The sequence below is a fragment of the Trachypithecus francoisi genome, unplaced genomic scaffold, assembly GCF_009764315.1.
Source record: "Trachypithecus francoisi isolate TF-2019V2 unplaced genomic scaffold, Tfra_2.0 Lachesis_group12, whole genome shotgun sequence".
NCBI classification, from domain to species: domain Eukaryota; kingdom Metazoa; phylum Chordata; class Mammalia; order Primates; family Cercopithecidae; genus Trachypithecus; species Trachypithecus francoisi.
This window is the reverse complement of record NW_022681457.1, coordinates 68,931,741-68,949,973: the sequence shown is the minus strand read 5'-3', so window position 1 is coordinate 68,949,973 and position 18,233 is coordinate 68,931,741. Positions and strand designations below refer to the sequence as shown.

The 18,233-nt window shown below is 52.6% G+C and overlaps 1 protein-coding gene across 1 annotated transcript; it reads right to left on the bottom strand.

Moving 5' to 3' along the window:
- Window positions 1-7,309: 7,309 nt before the first annotated feature.
- Window positions 7,310-17,358, bottom strand: TIMM50 (translocase of inner mitochondrial membrane 50). Its single transcript, XM_033226191.1, is given in 13 exon segments — window positions 7,310-7,682; window positions 8,758-8,864; window positions 9,185-9,341; window positions 11,356-11,454; window positions 11,560-11,664; window positions 12,047-12,166; window positions 12,251-12,309; window positions 15,037-15,058; window positions 15,277-15,308; window positions 15,844-15,994; window positions 16,924-17,217; window positions 17,220-17,255; window positions 17,257-17,358. Coding segments are annotated over 13 exon segments (1,371 nt in total). The 5' UTR covers window positions 17,344-17,358; the 3' UTR covers window positions 7,310-7,580.
- Window positions 17,359-18,233: the final 875 nt, after the last annotated feature.

The following is an 18,233-nucleotide window of genomic DNA, read 5'->3' as shown; positions in this document are numbered from 1 at the left end:
CTGTGTGCGGGCGTGTGTGCGTTCCCCCTCCCCAAGACAAAGCCACCCTCCCAAACCCCGCATCGCGGACGCACCAGACGCCAGGGTGAGGAGCTCGGCCTCAGAAGGGGCTCCCAGCTGTATGTAAATGCCGCCATCTGCCGGGCGGCCGAGCCCCTCCCCCTTCGGGCCGCAGCTGGGCTGCCCGTTTGGCCTCCGGAAGGTGTGAGGAGCAAATGGGCAGGAAATTCCGTCTTCACATACAGGGACCCGCTCCCCCACCCCAGAAGAATGAGGCGGGGGACACCCCGGGCCCTTCAGAAACCCTTTAGTATTCCAGGACCTCAGCAGGAAAAGCCAATTAGGAGCAGATGTCCCAGCCCCTCTGGTCATAATTGCTCCCTGCCAGGCATGGGGCAAAACCCTTGAGCTGGGGTAACTTCTTTGTCTTTCCCCCCAAAGTAAAAAATTTTTGTGCTTACAGGTTAATGATTATAGGGAAAAATACAGGTTCAATTTATATGTTTTTTTTCCAGAGAAGACATAGTAACCAACGAAGCATAGACCAGCAGAGCCAGGCATACAGTAGGCACTCAGTTAATTTTTTTTTTTTTTTTTTTTTTTGAGAAGTTTCCCTCGTTGCCCAGGCTGGCGTGCAGTGGTGTGATCTTGGCTCACTGCAACCTCCACCTCCCGGGTTCAAGCGATTCTGCTGCCTCAGCCTCCGGAGTAGCTGTGATTACAGGCACCCTCCACCACGCTCGGCTAATTTTTTATTTTTTATTTTATTTTATTTATTTTTTATTTTTTGAGACAGAGTCTCGCTCTGTCGCCCGGGCTGGAGTGCAGTGGCCAGATCTCAGCTCACCGCAAGCTCCGCCTCCCGGGTTTACACCATTCGCCTGCCTCAGCCTCCTAAGTGACTGGGACTACAGGTGCCCACCACCACGCCCGGCTGATTTTTTGTATTTTTTAGTAGAGACCGGGTTTCACCCTGTTAGCCAGGATGGTCTCGATCTCCTGACCTCGTGATCCGCCTGTCTCGGCCTCCCAAAGTGCTGGGATTACAGGCTTGAGCCACCGCGCCCGGCCTAATTTTTTATATTTTTAGTACAGACGGTGTTTCACCATGTCAGCCAGGCTGGTCTCGAACTCCTGACCTTCAGGTGATCCACCCACCTCAGCCTCCCAGCGTGCTGGGATTACAGGCATGAGCCACTAATCCCTGCCCAGTTCATTTTTTAACGAATGAAAGAAGACCAGGCTGGGCACAGCGGCTCAGGCCTATAATCCCCACACTTTCGGAGGCTGAGGCAGGGGACTGCTTAAGGCCAGGAATTTGAGACCAGCCAGGCAACATAGCAAGACACACTTTTCTGCAAAAAGAAGAAGAAGAGGGCCGGGCGCGGTGGCTCAAGCCTGTAATCCCAGCACTTTGGGGGGCCGAGACGGGCGGATCACAAGGTCAGGAGATCGAGACCATCCTGGCTAATACGGTGAAACCCCGTCTCTACTAAAGAATACAAAAAACTAGCCGGGCGGACGAGGCGGGCGCCTGTAGTCCCAGCTACTTGGGAGGCGGAGGCAGGAGAATGGCGTAAACCCCGGAGGCGGAGGCGGAGCTTGCAGTGAGCTGAGATCCGGTCACCGCACTCCAGCCTGGGCGACAGAACCAGACTCCGTCTCAAAAAAAAAAAAAAAGCCGGGCGCGGTGGCTCAAGCCTGTAATCCCAGCACTTTGGGAGGCCGAGACGGGTGGATCACGAGGTCAGGAGATCAAGACCATCCTGGCTGACACGGTGAAACCCCGTTTCTACTAAAAAAATACAAAAAACTAGCCGGGCGAGGTGGCGGGCTCCTGTAGTCCCAGCTACTCGGGAGGCTGAGGCAGGAGAATGGCGTGAACCCGGGAGGCGGAGCTTGCAGTGAGCTGAGATCCGGCCACTGCACTCCAGCCTGGGCGACAGAGCCAGACTCCCTCTCAAAAAAAAAAAAAAAAAAAAAAAAGAAGAAGAAGAAGAAGAGAAGGAGGAGGAGGAGGGAGGAAGGAGGAAGGAAAGAAGAAAGAAGAAGAAGAAGAAAGAGAAGAAGGAAAAACCAGCCTAAAAATTCTTCTCTGAATTCTGACAACACTGGCATTTGAGCAAGGCAGGGCCATGGGTCAGATTGGGCAGAACATCCCAGGTTCCTTTCCCTTACGGAGTCTTTTCCACTCCCCCCCCTTTTTTTTTTTAATGTATTATTATTTTTTGAGATGGAGTTTTATTATTTCGCCCAGGCTGGAGTGCAGTGGCTCCGCTCACTGCAACCTCCACCTTCCAGGATCAAGCGATTCTCCTGCCTCAGCCTCCCGAGTAGCTGGGATTACAGGTATGCGCCACCACGCCTGGCTAATTTTTGTATTTTTAGTAGAGACGGGGTTTCACCATCTTGGCCAGGCTGGTCTCCAACTCCTGACCTCGTGATCTGCCCACCTCGGCCTCCCAAAGTGCTGGGATTACAGGCATGAGCCACTGTGCCCGGCTCTACTCCCTTCTTTAATTCCTTTTTCACCATTCAGACTTCACCTCCTCCAGGCAGCGCTCCCTAATACTCCCCAGAAGCATCAAGCACCTCCTGAGTTCCCACACCCCCCTGTGATTCTTTTATTCCACCCGACCCCTGTCTGTGCCTCCCTCAGCCATGACCACTCTGGCCTATGAGGTCTTTATTTTTTTTGAGATGAGGTCTCTGTTGCCCAGGCTGCACTGCAGTGGCATTATCCTAGCTTACTACAGCCTCAACTTCCTGGGCTTAAATGATCCTTCCACCTCAGCCTCCCAAGTAGCTAGGATTACAGGCATGAGCCCCCACACCTGGCTAATTTATTATTTTTGGTAGAGATGGGGTCTCCCTATGTTGCCCAGGCTCAACTCCTGAGCAAAAGCGATCCTCCCACCTCGGCCTTCCAAAATGCTGAGATTACAGGCATGAGCCACCATGCCTGCCCCTGTGGGGTTTATCTAAGCACAAATCAGACCATTTCCTTCACTTGCATTAGACTCTTCTATAGCTCCCCAGTGCCTTCTAAATATGTAAGCTTCTCAGGCTGACATTTGAGACCCTCCTTCCACATCCCCGCTGCTCAGACAGGTTATGTGGCCCCAAGGAGTAAAGCCAGACCTTGTAAACCAGTCACCTGGAGGCAAATTAGGTCTCATATTGGGTTAGGTGAGGGAATAGACATCCCATCACAGAATAATTTTAACAGAATTTGGGCAACCAGCTGTGGAAGGAAGCAAATTCCTGCCCTGGATGATCATCGGGGGAACAGATTCCAGGTCTGAGATATCTCAGAATGTTTTTGTTTTGTTTTGTTTTGAGATGGAGTCTCGCTCTGTCACCCAGGCTGCTGCAGTGCAGTGGCTTGATCTCAGCTCACTGCAACCTCCGCTTCCCGAGTTCAAGCAATTCTCATACCTCAGCCTTCCATTTAGCTGGGATTATGGGCGCCCACCACCACGCCTGAACTTTTTTTTTCCCCCTAGAGAGGGTCTCACTATGTTACCTAGGCTGGTCTCGAACTCCTGGCCTCAAGTGATGCTCCTATCTCAGCCTCCTAAAGTGTTGGAATTATAGGTGTGAGCCATTAAGCCTGGCCCGAAAATTTTAAAGATCATAAAAATTGCCAGCCTTTGTGAAGGTTTGTGGCAGGCACAATGGCATTTCACGTGGATTCTTTTGTGGTGTGTGGTGTGTGTGTGTGTGTGTGTGTGTGTGTGTGTGTGTGTGTGTAGTGTCATGTACTTTAAGGGATTTCTGAGCATCTTTCTGACTACTCATGACTTTCCTTTATATGCTGACCGTAGTGACCATAGAAGGCCATGCTGGCCAGGCACGGGTGGCTCCTGTAATCCCAGCACTTTGGGAGGCCGAGGCGGGCAGATCACTTGAGGTCAGCAGTTCAAGACCAGCCTGGCCAACATGCTGAAACCCCATCTCTACTAAAAATACAAAAATTAGCTGGGCATGGTGGCGGGCACCTGTAGTCCCAGCTACTGGGGAAGCTGAGGCAGAAGAATCACTTGAACCCAGGAGGTGGAGGTTGCAGTAAGCCAAGATCACACTACTGCACTCCAGCCTGAGCAACAGAGCGAGACTGTCTCGAAAAAAGAAAAAAAAAAAAAAATAGGCCATGCCAAGGTCACATTTAAGCAAAGGCCTAAAAGAGTAAGTCGTGTAGACTTTAGGGAAAACCACTTCTGGCAGAGCGAACAGCAGTTGTGGAGGCCCTGAGTGTGCCTCAGGCACACCCAGCTATCCCAGGGCTTCCCTCCACTTCGTCCCATCTCTGCTGAGATGCGCCTTCCCAAGAGGTCCCCTGTCCATCCCATCCGGTCTAAACCAGTCCTCCAAGTTCCCAGATGACTGCGGCTCCTTGCTATACTTTTTATTTATGCATTTATTACCCAGGAAGTTATCTGATCATTGTCCGTCTCCTCCATGAGAACACTGAACATCAGTTCATGACAGCAGAGCTTTGTTTTTTTTTTGTTTTTGAGACAGTCTCACTCTGTCACCTGGGCTGGAGTGCAGTGTTGTGATCTCGGCTCACTGCAACCTCCACCTCCCGGGTTTAATCGATTCTCCTGCCTCAGCCTCCCATGTAGCTGGAATTACAGGCACGTGCCACTATGCCCAGCTAATTTCTTTGTATTTTTTAGTAGAGACGGGGTTTCGCCATGTTGGCCAGGCTGGTCTCAAACTCCTGACTTCAGGGGATCCACCCACCTCGGCATCCCAAAAGTGTTGGGATTATAGGGGTGAGCCACCACGCCCAGCTAAGATATTTCAATCTGTAATAACCCTTGTTAACAGCAAGCCCTTGGGAATACAAACATATAACCCACGTACGGACTGTGCTGTTTACGCCTCACAACCATCTGCTAACGTACTTACCATCACCCCATTTTAGAGATGAGGAAACTGAGGGAGAGGTGCCTTGCCTAAGGTTTACATAGCTACCATCTGAGTGCCTACACGGGAGTGCTTCATGTGGTCCCCAAAACTAGCCTAGGAGACAGTTAACTTTTTTTTTTTTTTTTAAGAGACAGGGTCTTCCCATGTTGCCCAGGCTGCTCTCCAACTCCTGGCCTCAAGTGATCCTCCCACCTCAGCCTCCTGAAGTGTTGGGATGACAGGCAGGAGCCACTGTGCCTGTCCTGTTATTCTATAAATGTAGAAACCGAGGCACTGAGAGGTGAAGTAACTTGCACGGGATCACAAGCCAGCCGGGAAGTGGTAGAGCTTGGATTTGAACTTAGACAATCTGGAACTCATACTCTTAAGTAATACACAGTGGCACTGTCCATACAGGAGACACATGTGGCCATTTAATTAAAAGTAGCTGGTCATGGTGGCTCACTCCTGCAATCCCAGCATTTGGGAGGCCAAGGCAAGAAGATTGCTTGAGCCCAGAAATTCAACACTGCAGTGAGCTACAGCTACACCACTGCATTCCAGCCTGGGCAACGGAGTGAAGCCCTGTCTCCAAAAAGTTTTAAGCTTTTTTTTTTTTTTTTTTTTTTGAGACAGGGTCTCACTCTGTTACCCAGGCTAGAATGTAGTGGCACGATCACAGCTCATCACAGCCACGCGTGACCTCCTGGGCTCAAGGGATTCCTCCCACCTCAGCCTCTCACGTAACTGGGACTACAGGTACACACAACCTCGCTGGGCTAATTATTTTGTATTTTTTTAGAGACAAGATTTCACCATGCTGCCCAGGCTGGTCTCGTACTCCTGGATTCAAGCAATCCTCCTGCTTCAGCCTCCCAAAGTGTTGGGATTACAGGCGTGAGCCACTGCGCCCAGCCTAAAACAAAATTTAAAAATTCAGTTTCTCAGTCATGCCAGCCACATTTCAAGTGCTCGGAAACTTTATGTGGTCACTGGCTACTGTACTGGACAATACAGATCTAGAGCATGAACCAAGCATCACAGAAAGTTCCAGTGGAGAACACTGCTACATATCTGCCTGTTTTAGTTAGGAGTCAAGATTTTTTTTTTTTTTTTTTTTTTTGAGGCAGAGTCTCGCTCTGTCGCCCGGACTGGAGTGCAGTGGCCGGATCTCAGCTCACTGCAAGCTCCGCCTCCCGGGTTTACGCCATTCTCCTGCCTCAGCCTCCCGAGTAGCTGGGACTACAGGCGCCCGCCACCTCGCCCGGCTAGTTTTTGTATTTTTAGTAGAGACGGGGTTTCACTATGTTAGCCAGGATGGTCTCGATCTCTTGACCTCGTGATCCGCCCGTCTTGGCCTCCCAAAGTGCTGGGATTACAGGCTTGAGCCACCACGCCCGGCCAGGAGTCAAGATTTTATTTTATTTTATTTTATTTATTTATTTATTTTTTGTTGAGACGGAGTCTCGCTCTGTCGCCCAGGCTGGAGTGCAGTGGCCGGATCTCAGCTCACTGCAAGCTCCGCCTCCCGGGTTTACGCCATTCTCTCGCCTCAGCCTCCCAAGTAGCTGGGACTACAGGCGCCCGCCATCTCGCCCGGCTAATTTTTTGTATTTTTTTAGTAGAGACGGGGTTTCACCGTGTTAGCCAGGATGGTCTCGATCTCCTGACCTCGTGATCCGCCCGTCTCGGCCTCCCAAAGTGCTGGGATTACAGGCTTGAGCCACCGCGCCCGGCCTAAGATTTTAAAATAGGGGAAATTTAATACAAAAAACCCCAATTTTAGCTGGGCATGGTAGCTCACATCTGTAATCCTAGCACTTTGGGAGGCCAAAGCAGGAAGACTGCTTGAGACTAGGAGTTTGAGACCAGCCTGGGCAGCAAGACCCCATCTCTACAAAAAAAAAAAATTTGTTTAAGTTAGCTGGGTGTGGCAGCACACACGTGTAGTCTCCAAGAGGGTACTCAGGAGGCTGAGGCAGGAGGGTCACTTGGAGATCACTTGAGCCCAGGAGGTCAAGGCTGTAGTGAGCTAAGATCACATCACTGCACTCCAGCCTGGGCAACAGTGAGACCCTGTCTCAAAAAAAAAAAAAAAAAAAAAAAAAAATTCCCAAGTGCTTGCTTCTTTTCAAAACTGGCATGTCACACAACTCCAGGCCCCCTCTACTCCAGGGCCACGCTGGCTGGAGCCAAGCAGCAGTTGGCCTGTTGAGAGGGGTGATCTCTGGTCCACCAGAGCCCCACTGGGCCCATAACACAGTCTCTCCACAGCAGCATGGCAGCTACCTGTCTTTAAAGCCAAGTGCCATCCTCTCTTCCCTTCTCCACACATGGGGAATCTGTGGTCAGAGGGAGATGTATTTTTTACAGATCACACAACACACAGGAAGACACAGCGAGGGTTTTTACATTCCCAGACCAGGGTGAAAAATACGCTCTGATCCAACAAAGCCCCCACTCTGTGCTTGGCGGCCGATCAGCCACTGTGGGATGGTGACCCGAAAGTCCCAGACCTCATCCCGATGCCCCCATCTGGAGACTCTCGGGACACAGCAGGTGTGGCATCTGGGATGTACTTTATTGGACAGTGGTGGCCCAAGTCTTGGTCTGGAAGCACTGGGGCCCTGGACTCCGGCACTGAGTTTGAGGAGGCCCAGAGTTCAGGGCTGTTTGGAGCGAGGCCACAAGCGGCTGGTGAGGGAGCCGAGGAAGAGGTTCTGCTTGTTGGACTTGGAGAGCTCAGCCAGGCGCTGCTGCTCCTCCTGGGGTTGGGAGACAGATGGAGGAGAGGGTCAGCCCAGGGAGGACAGAGCATCCTCCCAGACGCCCAGCTCCCCAGGCCTCAGCCCAGGGGCCACCTTTCCTTCTGACTTCTGCCAAGTCCAGATCCCTTTCCCCAAACCCTGGGGCCCCCAGCCCAGACACAAGGGACCCTAGACCTCAGCTCCCCAGCCCAGACAAGAGCCAGCTCTGAGCCGCAGGAGCCTAGGCTTCAATGTTTGGGGGATGCCAGACTCCAATACTAGGCACTCGAGATATTCAGGCTTGAACTGCAGTAGCTTCTCAGGCCCCAGACTCTCATAATCCCCTTCCCCAGATCCCAGGGACCCCTGCCCTGAACCTGAGATCCTATCCCAGACCCTGTTACCCCAAGGTGAATGCTGGTGAGATCCCAGGTCCAAACCCCAGAGCCCTCCTCATCAGACTGCATCATCCTGCCCCTGGGCCCCCTGAGCCCCATGACCCCTGTCTGGATGTGGCGGGCAGGGGGAGTTCCCTGGGGGGGGTCCCCAGGACCAAATCTCTAGGGACTTCTTCTCTGGGCACTCAGGGACTCCCAACTCTAGGAATCTAACCTAGAATCTGGTGAACTTCAGCCTAGACCCCTGGGCATCTTACCCAGATGCAATCCATACTCTCAGTCCCACTTCCAAATTACTAGGGTCCCACCAAGACCATCACAACTCTCCCCACAGCCTTGGGCCATGTGCCCAGGGATCCTCTTTCCAGACCTGATCTAAAACCCACAGTCCACCTCCACAAGGTGCCCCCCAGACCTACTCAAGACCATCAAGGGCAACCCCTCTTCCAGTCCAGTCTCAAAGCCTTGACTGTCTCCTGTTCTCAGGGCAGGCTGCAGAATCAATGCATCCCCTCATTCTGGCAACCCTACAGGACAGGCTGTGTTATGTCCCCCTGGTTACAGAGACTGAGGCGGAGAGGAGGTATCTGCTCACGGTCACACAGCCAAGCCAGGAGTATGGAGATGGACTGCTCCGGGCTCCTCTTTCAGGAGCCTCAGAGCCTATCCTCCACTCTGGGCATCTGAGCACCAACCTGCTCTAGCCGGCTTTGCCGCTGCTTGAAAGCTGCTAGTGGGTCATCCTCCAGGGCATAGTGCTCCAGCACAGTTCGCACATCCTCCACACCGTTCAGTGCAATGGCTGTGGGCACAACGGGGGTGGTCAGCCAGGCTTCTGAAGGCCAGAGGCAGGCAGGGCCCACGAGGGGAAGGTCCCACACTGGGGCAGGGGGGCGGTCAGTGCTACCTGGAATGCTTCTAAACACTCTGAAAGGGTTCCCCTGAACATCCCCAAGTATCCCCTAAACATTCCATGAACATCCTAAGAAGCTCCTAAAGACTCCAAGGTGCTCAGGTACCTCCTGCACCTCAGTCACCCAGCCACAAATAATGCATTTATCCTTCCTCTTCAGAATCAGGGGCTCTGGGGTCAGAGGCCCAGGGATCAGAAGTCGGCCTTACTCTTGAGGAAGGCGGACAGGTCCAATAAGACCCGGTCATCAGAGTTGCCGTCCCAGGGCCGCAGGGCGACGCCGTTATAGGGCTGTAGGCGGAAAGCTTCCTTCTTGCAGTCCACAACTACTACTCTAGCTGGATCCCGATTCAGACATGAAATGTCCTGGAAGTGAGTGACAGATCAGGTCAACATCTGTGCCCAACTCTCCCCCCATCAAGAAGACCCAAAACACACAAAATATACATACACAGCATCACACATACTGGGATCACAACGGCAGGGCCTCTCAAAGACCAGCTTTGGATGATGGCATCAACCTCCACAGAGGATCAGGCATGGCGGCTCAGGCCTGTAATCCCAGCACTTTGGGAGGCCAAGGCAGGAGGATCACTCAGCCCAGGAGTTCTAGACTAGCTTGGGCCACACAGAGAGATCTCATCTCTACAAAAAATTTAAAAATTAGGTGGGCATGGGCCAGGCGCAGTGGCTCATGCCTGTAATCCCAGCACTTTGGGAGGCCGAGGCAGATGGATCACCTGAGGTCAGGAGTTCAAGACCAACCTGGACAAAATGGTAAAACCCCATATCTACTAGATACAAAAAATGGCGGCATGTGGTGGCTCACGCCCGTAATCCCAGAATTTTGGGAGGCCAAGGTGGGCGGACTGCCTGAGCTCGGTAGTTCAAAATCAGCCTGGGCAACACGGCGAAACTCTGTCTCTACTGAAAATACAAAAAATTAGCCAGGCATGGTGGTGTGCACCTGTAGTCCCAGCTACTCGGGAGGCTGAGGAAGGAGAATCACTTGAACCTGGGAGGAAGAGGCTGCAGTTAGCCAAGATCGCACCACTGAACTCCAGCCTGGGCAACACAGCGAGACTCCGTCACACACACACACACACACACACACACACACACACACACACACAAAAATTAGCCAAGCATGGTGGTGTGCGCCTATAGGCCCAGCTACTCGGGAGGCAGAGGTGGGAAGACCACTTGAGCCCAGAAAGTTGAGACTGCAGTGAGCCGTGTTCATACCACTGCACTCCAGTCTGGGTGACACAGCAAAACCCTGTCTCAGAAACAAAAAACAAAACAACCCCCAGGATATTGAGGAGCTAATCACAGAGATTCCTAGACCCAGGGTCTAGCACACAGAAAGGCGATTAGGAAGTTCCATGGAGAGGGAGGCGGCCACTCTCGTGTTAAACCCCTGCCCAGGCGACTGTGGTATGTCGCAGGTTTAAGAACCTCTTACTCGGCCGGGCGCGGTGGCTCAAGCCTGTAATCCCAGCACTTTGGGAGGCCGAGGCGGGCGGATCACGAGGTCAGGAGATCGAGACCATCCTGGCGAACACTGTGAAACCCCGTCTCTACTAAAAAATACAAAAAACTAGCCGGGCGAGGTGGCGGGTGTCTGTAGTCCCAGCTACTCAGGAGGCTGAGGCAGGAGAATGGCGTGAACCCGGGAGGCGGAGCTTGCAGTGAGCTGAGATCCGGCCACTGCACTCAAGCCCCGGCGACAGAGCAAGACTCTGTCTCAAAAAAAAAAAAAAAAAAAAAGAACCTCTTACTCAAGTAAACAGGTGCAGACAGATCTGCAGCCATACCCAGGGAACCACAAAGACAGGCTCCCAGACACAGACCCTTCAAGACCCTCGATCACAGTCCATGTATTTCTGAATTCCCAAGAACAACACAGACCCTCCTCCCCAGGACACAGACAGAAACAGAAACCCAACAGACACATAGACACTTGGAGGCCCATTCACAGATCCAGACTCCTGAATATATCACTGGCCACAGTAATAGACGCCAGGTCAAACAAACCGCAACCAGTCTCACATGTACAATTATAAGCAAACCTTCCCAGAAGCACTAAGTTACAGATACAGCAAGATAAAACCAGCTTCTAAATGGTACATCCTTACCACTAACCCCTGTCTTCTTTAGAGAGACCTCATTTCCCCCCACTCCCACACCCAGATTCCAGGGAACAAAGAAGGGTGCAGATGTCTGGCCAAGGCTGGAGGCAGGCGTGTGCCTGCCAGCAGGAATCGAATCTGGGTAGAACTATAAGCCAGGTGAGGCTAGGGTCAGAGCTAGGCCCTCCTTCCCTCAGGTGGTGCCAACCCCACCAAATCCCAGAGGCCCATCCATGAACCCATGGCACCTTAACATGGTGTCCATCCATGTATCTTGTGGCGTCCCGGAATAGGCGGTAGGAGATGAAGCCGTGGGGGTCCACGCTATCAATGAGTGGAAACGCAGTCTGCGGGTGGGAAGGGAGGGAGAAAAGGTCAGGCTGAGCCCTGGCCCTCCAGATCTCTACGCCTCCCACCACACCGACCTTCCCTCCCCTGCCCCAGAGCCTCACCATGCCAGTCTCTGACGTAAAGATGACAATTTCATATAAAGGGGCGAGCTGCTGGAACAAGGTCTCGATGCCTGGGCGCTTCTTAAACCTCCAGCCAGTGGCCAGCTGGGAAGACAGTGAGGACAGTGAAACACCAAGACCCAGAGGCCCTCAGAGTCCCCAAGAAGACGAAGATCCAGCCTGGGGGATTCCCAGAATAGAGTTCTCTCCCTATGTCTTTGTGGCTCTTGGAGGTTAAGAAGTACAACATGGGCTGTGACTAAGGGTCTGGCTCCTTTGTGGCACTTACAGCATGCCTGGGCACACCTACACCACCCTACAGAGTGGCTGTTAGCATGACTGCCTTCTCCCAGCTGAAGAAAGCAAGGCAATGACAGGTGACATCTCCTCCCCAAGATCACACAGCACAGTTAGGGCTGAAAGTCCACCTTATCACAACCCCGCTGCCCAGGTCTATCCCCAACCCACTGCCTTTCCCGGGACACACCGACCACTCAGGATGCAAGAGGACGCCAGTGAGCTCCAAAACAAGCGTGTAGGGTGGCTGGTAGTACGGCTCCTGCAGAGGGTCTGGGAGAAGGCAAGGGCTGGTGGGCTCGATGATCATCTGTGGGAGAGGGATGGATGGGGCGCTCAGACAAGGAGGCCAGGGCTGGAGACAATGGGGACTGAGCCCAGGGCTTCTGCTCACCTGTCTATAATCTTTGAAATATTTGTATGTCCGGCGCAACTGCTGTACCAGAATTGGATCTAGGAGAACACCAGGCACAAAGAGATTCCACAATAAGCCGCTGCTCAACCTCCCAGACAAACCAGGGGTTTATTATCTACCAGATACAAACAGGCCTGCATACCCACCTGGTTTGAACTAACTCATTTCTAGGTCCAAAGATAGAAGGCAATGACATACCGCCAGATAGGAACAGAGATTTATTTACCTGCCCCGTTTTAAGCTGATACTTATTTCCACATACTACCACGGGTATGAAACAGAATGCTTATACATTGGCCCACTTAAAACCCACATACAAGGCCGGGCACGGTGGCTCATGCCTGTAATCCCAGCACTTTGGGAGGCCAAGGTAGATGGATCACGAGGTCAGGAGATCAAGACCATCCTGGCCAACATGGTGAAACCCCGCCTCTATTAAAATACAAAAAAAAAAAAAAATTAGCCGGCCGTGGTGGCACACGCCTGTAGTCCCAGCTACTCGGGTGGCTGAGGCAAGAGAATCACTTGAACCTGGAAGGTGGAGGTTGCAGCAAGCCAAAATCACGCCACTGCACTCCAGCCTGGCAACAGAGTGAGACTGTCTTAAATAAATAAATAAATAAATAAATAACCCACATACACATAAATCTGCTGACATTACGCCAGTGTATACATACTTTTTTTAAAGAGACAGAGACAGAGTCTTGCTCTGTTGACCAGGCTGGTCTTGAACTCCTGGGCTCAAGTGATCCTCCCGCCTTGGCCTCCCAAAGTGTTGGGATTACAGGCGTGAGCCACTGCACCTAACTTATGCCAGTGTATTTTGCCCACTTTGAATCACTAGGCTTCCAGATCTGCCCACTTTCAGCCAGTGTGCTGAATCTAAACCACAATGAATATATAAACACATCTGTACACTGTAAAACAGTGGTTCAGAACTAGGAACAATTCTGTCTGTACGCCTACCCCTGGGAAATTTGGCAATGCCGGGAGATGTAACTGATTGCCGCAATACTGGCATCTAGTAGGCAGATGCCCAGGATGCTACAAAAATCCTTCAATGCACAGGGCAGTCCTCTATAAGAATTACCTGATCCAAAGTGTCAATAGGGCCAAGGGTGAAAAACCCTGGCTTAAGTGAATATACTGACTCCAGTTTCCTTTCTCATTTTAACTTATTTTTTTTTTGGAGGTGGAGACTCACTCTGTCATCCAGGCTAGAGTGCAGTGGTGGGATCACAGTTCACTGCAGCCTGTAACTCCCAGGCTCAAGTGATCCTCCCAACTCAGCCTCTGAGTAGCTGGGACCACAGGCACAGGCCACCACTCCCAGCTAATGAATCCAGTATAAAACAGTAAACTTACATGGCTGCCTACTTTAATACAGTATTTTTAGTGCAATACATGGGGCTTCCTCTTAAAAAAAACACAATATAGTGGGCCAGGAGTGGTGGCTCATGCCTATAATTCCAGTACTTTGGGAGGCCAAGGTGAGTCGACCACCTGAGGTCAGGAGTTTGAGACCAGCCTGACCAACATGGCAAAACTCTGCCTCTACTAAAAATATAAAAATTAGCTGAGCGTGGTGGTGTGGGCCTATACTCCCAGCTACTCGGGAGGCTGAGACATGAGAAATATTTGAACCCGGGAGGTGGAGGTTGCAGTGAGCCAAAATTGCACCACTGTACTCCAGCCTGGGCAACAGAGCAAGACTATGTCTCAAAAAATAAAAAATAAAAACAGGCCAGGCGCGGTGGCTCAAGCCTGTAATCCCAGCACTTTGGGAGGCCGAAACGGGCGGATCACGAGGTCAGGAGATCGAGACCATCCTGGCTAACACGGTGAAACCCCGTCTCTACTAAAAAATACAAAAAACTAGCTGGGCGAGGTGGCGGGTGCCTGTAGTCTCAGCTACTGGGGAGGCTGAGGCAGGAGAATGGCGTAAACCCAGGAGGCGGAGCTTGCAGTGATCCGCCACTGCACTCCAGCCTGGGCGCAAGACTCCGTCTCAAAAAAAATAAAAAATTAAAAAAATAAAAAACAAAAAAACACAATATTGAAACCAGTTAGGCTAGTAAACATATACACTTTAAAACTTCAGATTTACCTGCCCAATTTAAATCAGCATATCATTTGTTGAAGCCAGCATGATTCTACAACTGCCCAGTTAAAACGGCACTCACCCACCTGCCCAGTTTGAAACAATCAACGTATTAACACGACTGTTTGCAAACGTCCCCCAACATAAACAGGTGGCTTTCTGGACCCACCAATTTCATTTTTCTCCTGGGAAGGGCCAGGTATGACACAATTGACAACTAATCTCTACTATCCAATTTGTCATAAACTTCACCACCAAAAGCTGGTTAACCAGATGGAGAGGGAGGAAGGAGGCATTGTTTTGAAAATGAGCCTAATGGGGTAGGGGCTTGAGGGGGATGGGGAAGGAGTTGGGAGCTGCAGATGCTTGGTCTAAGACACAGGAACCCATGTGTCTGGAGATAGGCCACCCTGTGTCCCCAAGCCCTCCCACCCAAGGCTCCCCTCCCCCATCTGTCTCTGACCATCTGCTCGGGGCTGAGGGGCCAGGGAAGCAGGCTGGGGCTTTGTAATGTCCCTCCCCACAACGCCATCCAGCTGCTGGCTCCCCCACCTCCCCAGTGGAAGGAGGAGGGGCCGGAGACACCAGATGGGGAGAGAGACATCCTTACAAATGACAGAGTTGAGAGGGTCAAGGACTCCAGAATCTGTGCTTGTTTACTCACCATTGTCAAACTCATCAGGAATCTGGGAGGTGGAGAGAAAAATGGAAGGTTTAGGATGTCAGAGGCAGAACCCCATCACATACAGAAAAGGAATCTCCAGGACCCCAACAGGAATAGGCAAAGGTCACTAGGAAAGAAAGGCTCACTCCAGACAAGCAATGTGCCTGAACAGACCAAAGGGGACCCCTCTCACCCACAGGCTAGGACTCCTGGAAAGGCCTCGGTCTCTTTCCCCCTCACCTTGGCACCATTTTCGTCCACTGGGTTGTTTCCTGCAAGGGAGACCAGGATGAATATGAGGAATTAGGGCCCAGTCCCCTGGGTCCTGAGGGAGGAGTGGGATAAGGGGCCTGAACTCCTGGATCTGAGGAAAGAGAGTTAGAGGCACAGCCTCCTGGATTCAAGCCAAGAGGGGGCTGGGAGCCAAGATTCCTGGGTCTTTGAGAGAAAGGGGGCTGGGGCTGGGTCTCTTGGGTCTGTGGGATAAAGGAACTAGTGGAAGGCTGGATTTTTGGGTGCTGAGGAAAGACAAAGTTTAGGAAGCTGATCCAGGCCTATCCTTCCCATTCCCTCTTTCCTGTATCCCGGTACAGGAACCAACTAGAAAGACTAGAACCTTAAGGAGTAGAAGGGAGAAGAAAGAAGACTTCCCTGGTTTTCAAGGTAGGTATCCTATTTGGCTGCCCTATTGAGGAAGGAGCCAGGGAATGAAGATGAGAGACGCTGGTAGTGGGTAAGAGTGGGAGATTTCACAGTGGACTAGGGAGGCCAAGGAACAAAACTGGGGGGCAGGGATATGTCCCTCACCAAAGATATAGACGACGCTCACGGTCCCACCAGCTCCAAGCAGCCCAGCAAGCCAGAGCGCAACTTTTTTGGCATAGCTGGGACCCTCTGAACCCGGCTGCTGCTGTGGCCCTTGTGCCTTAGTGCCCCCACGGCTCCCGATCTCTGCGGCCTGCGATTGAGAAAGGGGAGGTCAGCTAAGAGAGGAGAGAGATCAGGATGGTTCCAACCCTCCAGTCCAAGAAGAATCAAGTTCAGGAGCCAAGAGGCAGACACCCACAGAGCCCTGGACATCTGTGTCCCTGGAGGCGCAGTCAGGAAGTGGGGCGCTCAGAGGGTCAAAAGCAGACTGTCCGGCACCAGGATGCCAGGAGTTTTAAGAGCTAACAGGCCAGGTGCACAGGATCCTGAAGGCAACAGGACTGGAGGGTCTGCAGTCCAGAAAAGCAGAGCACGGAGAATAAGGGATGGGAGGGCCTAAACACTGGGATGAGAGGGAATGGAGGGCACAAGTGGTGGGGGAAGGGGGACAGACAGGACGGGGAGTTACGACATCCGGCTGCTTGGGGCTAAAGGTAGCAGAGTTACAGGGTAAGGGATGGGAGCAGAGGCGGGGAGGGGCAATCACTTGTCTGGGGCTTGGGGAACTCAGGCACAGAAGTGACAGAGTTGATGGTCAGAATGGCTGGATCTCTGTCAACATGGAGGCAGGTCGAATTGGAAACCCAAACGTCTACCTCACCACCACCAACGCCACAGAGAAGATAACTCCCACGGACAGACTGGGACTCCGGCGGACCAGGCCCCTCCTGCTCAAGTATCACCTGAGTGGTCACTGAGACGGGGAACCGGTAACCTCCTCCTCCTCCGGCACCCACGTGGGTGAGAGGTGGGATCTAGAGGACATAACTGGGTTCCCAGCCTCCAGCCTAAGGGAGCAAGTGTTGTCCACCCAGGAGGCTGGGAAGGGCCCCAAAATGCAAGCGGCGTTTCATTCAGCACCCTGAGGTGAGGCGTCCCGGAACCCCCAAGGGGCGGCGATATGTCCGGAACTCCAGGGAAGGGACCCCACATTCAGAGCGCCACCCTCGTTCCGCTCACCTGATCTGGGGCCCGGGGGGGCGGCGTCGCCAACCTCGTGCACAGTCCCCGCGAGCCGAGCCGGAGCCCGCTCCGCAAGCGCGAGAACAGCGCTGTCGAGGCCGCCATCTTGCGCTGACGCCACGCGGCCCCGCCCACTCGCTCCCTTCTCACCCGCCCCGGACCGGAGCTACAGCCAATGGAAGCGCGGAGGCGGGGCGGGTGGACGGAAGCCCGAGAGAGACCAAAGTCATCGGGCGGATTGCCGCAGGCGCGCTTTCCTCTAACCATTCTCCTGGCTGCCCCTGGCGGGGCGCCAACTGGGATCCAAAGTCTTCCGGACCACGTCCCGCTTGGGCCTTGCAGAGCGCCACCGCCCCTGCAAAGGACGCAGCGAGGGAAGGGATCACACTCATTGCCCAGAGGTAAAGCTGAGGCCATAATGGAGTCAGTGGCTGCCTGATTTGTCCAAAAAAATAGTCACGAGTCAGGTCGCTTGTCTCACCGTGTAAGGGCATCGGCCCTCACCTCCCAATTGTCAGAAATATACATTGAGGCCCAGAAAGCGACCTGAAAAGCCAGTCCTCGAAAACTCTTTTGGCCGGGCGCGGTGGCTCACACCTGTAATCCCTGCGCTTTGGGAGGCCGAGGCAGGAGGATCGCTTGAGGCCGGGAGTTTGAGACCACCCTGGATAACATAGCAAGACTGCCATCTCTATTTTTAAAATTAATAATAATAGGCCAGGCGCGGTGGCTCACGCCTATAATCCCAGGGCTTTGGGAGGCTGAGGCAGGCGGATCACCTGAGGTCAGGAGTTTGAGACCAGCCTGGCCAATATGGCAAAACCTCCTCTCTACTAAAAATTAAAAAAAAAAAAATTAGCCAGGCATGATGGCGCACGCCTGTAGTCCCACCTGCAGGGGAAGCTGAGGCAGGATAATCGGGAGGTGGAGGTTGCAGTGCCACTGCACTCCAGCCTGGGAGACAGAGGGAGACTCCGTCTCAAAAATACAAAAATTAATAATAAAACTCTTCCTCACATGGAGCTGGGAGGAGAAATCTGTTTTCTCTCCCATGACTTCCTTTTTTTTTTTTTTCCTGTCACCCGGGCTGGAGTGCAGTGGCGCGATCTCGGCTCACTGCAAGCTCCGCCTCCCGGGTTCATGCCCTTCTCCTGCCTCAGCCTCCCGAGTAGCTGGGACTACAGGTGCCCACCACTATGCCGTACTACTTTTTTGTATTTTTAGTAGAGACCAGGTTTCACTGTGTTAGCCAGGATGGTCTCGATCTCCTGACCTTGTGATCCGCCCGCCTCGGCCTCCCAAAGTGC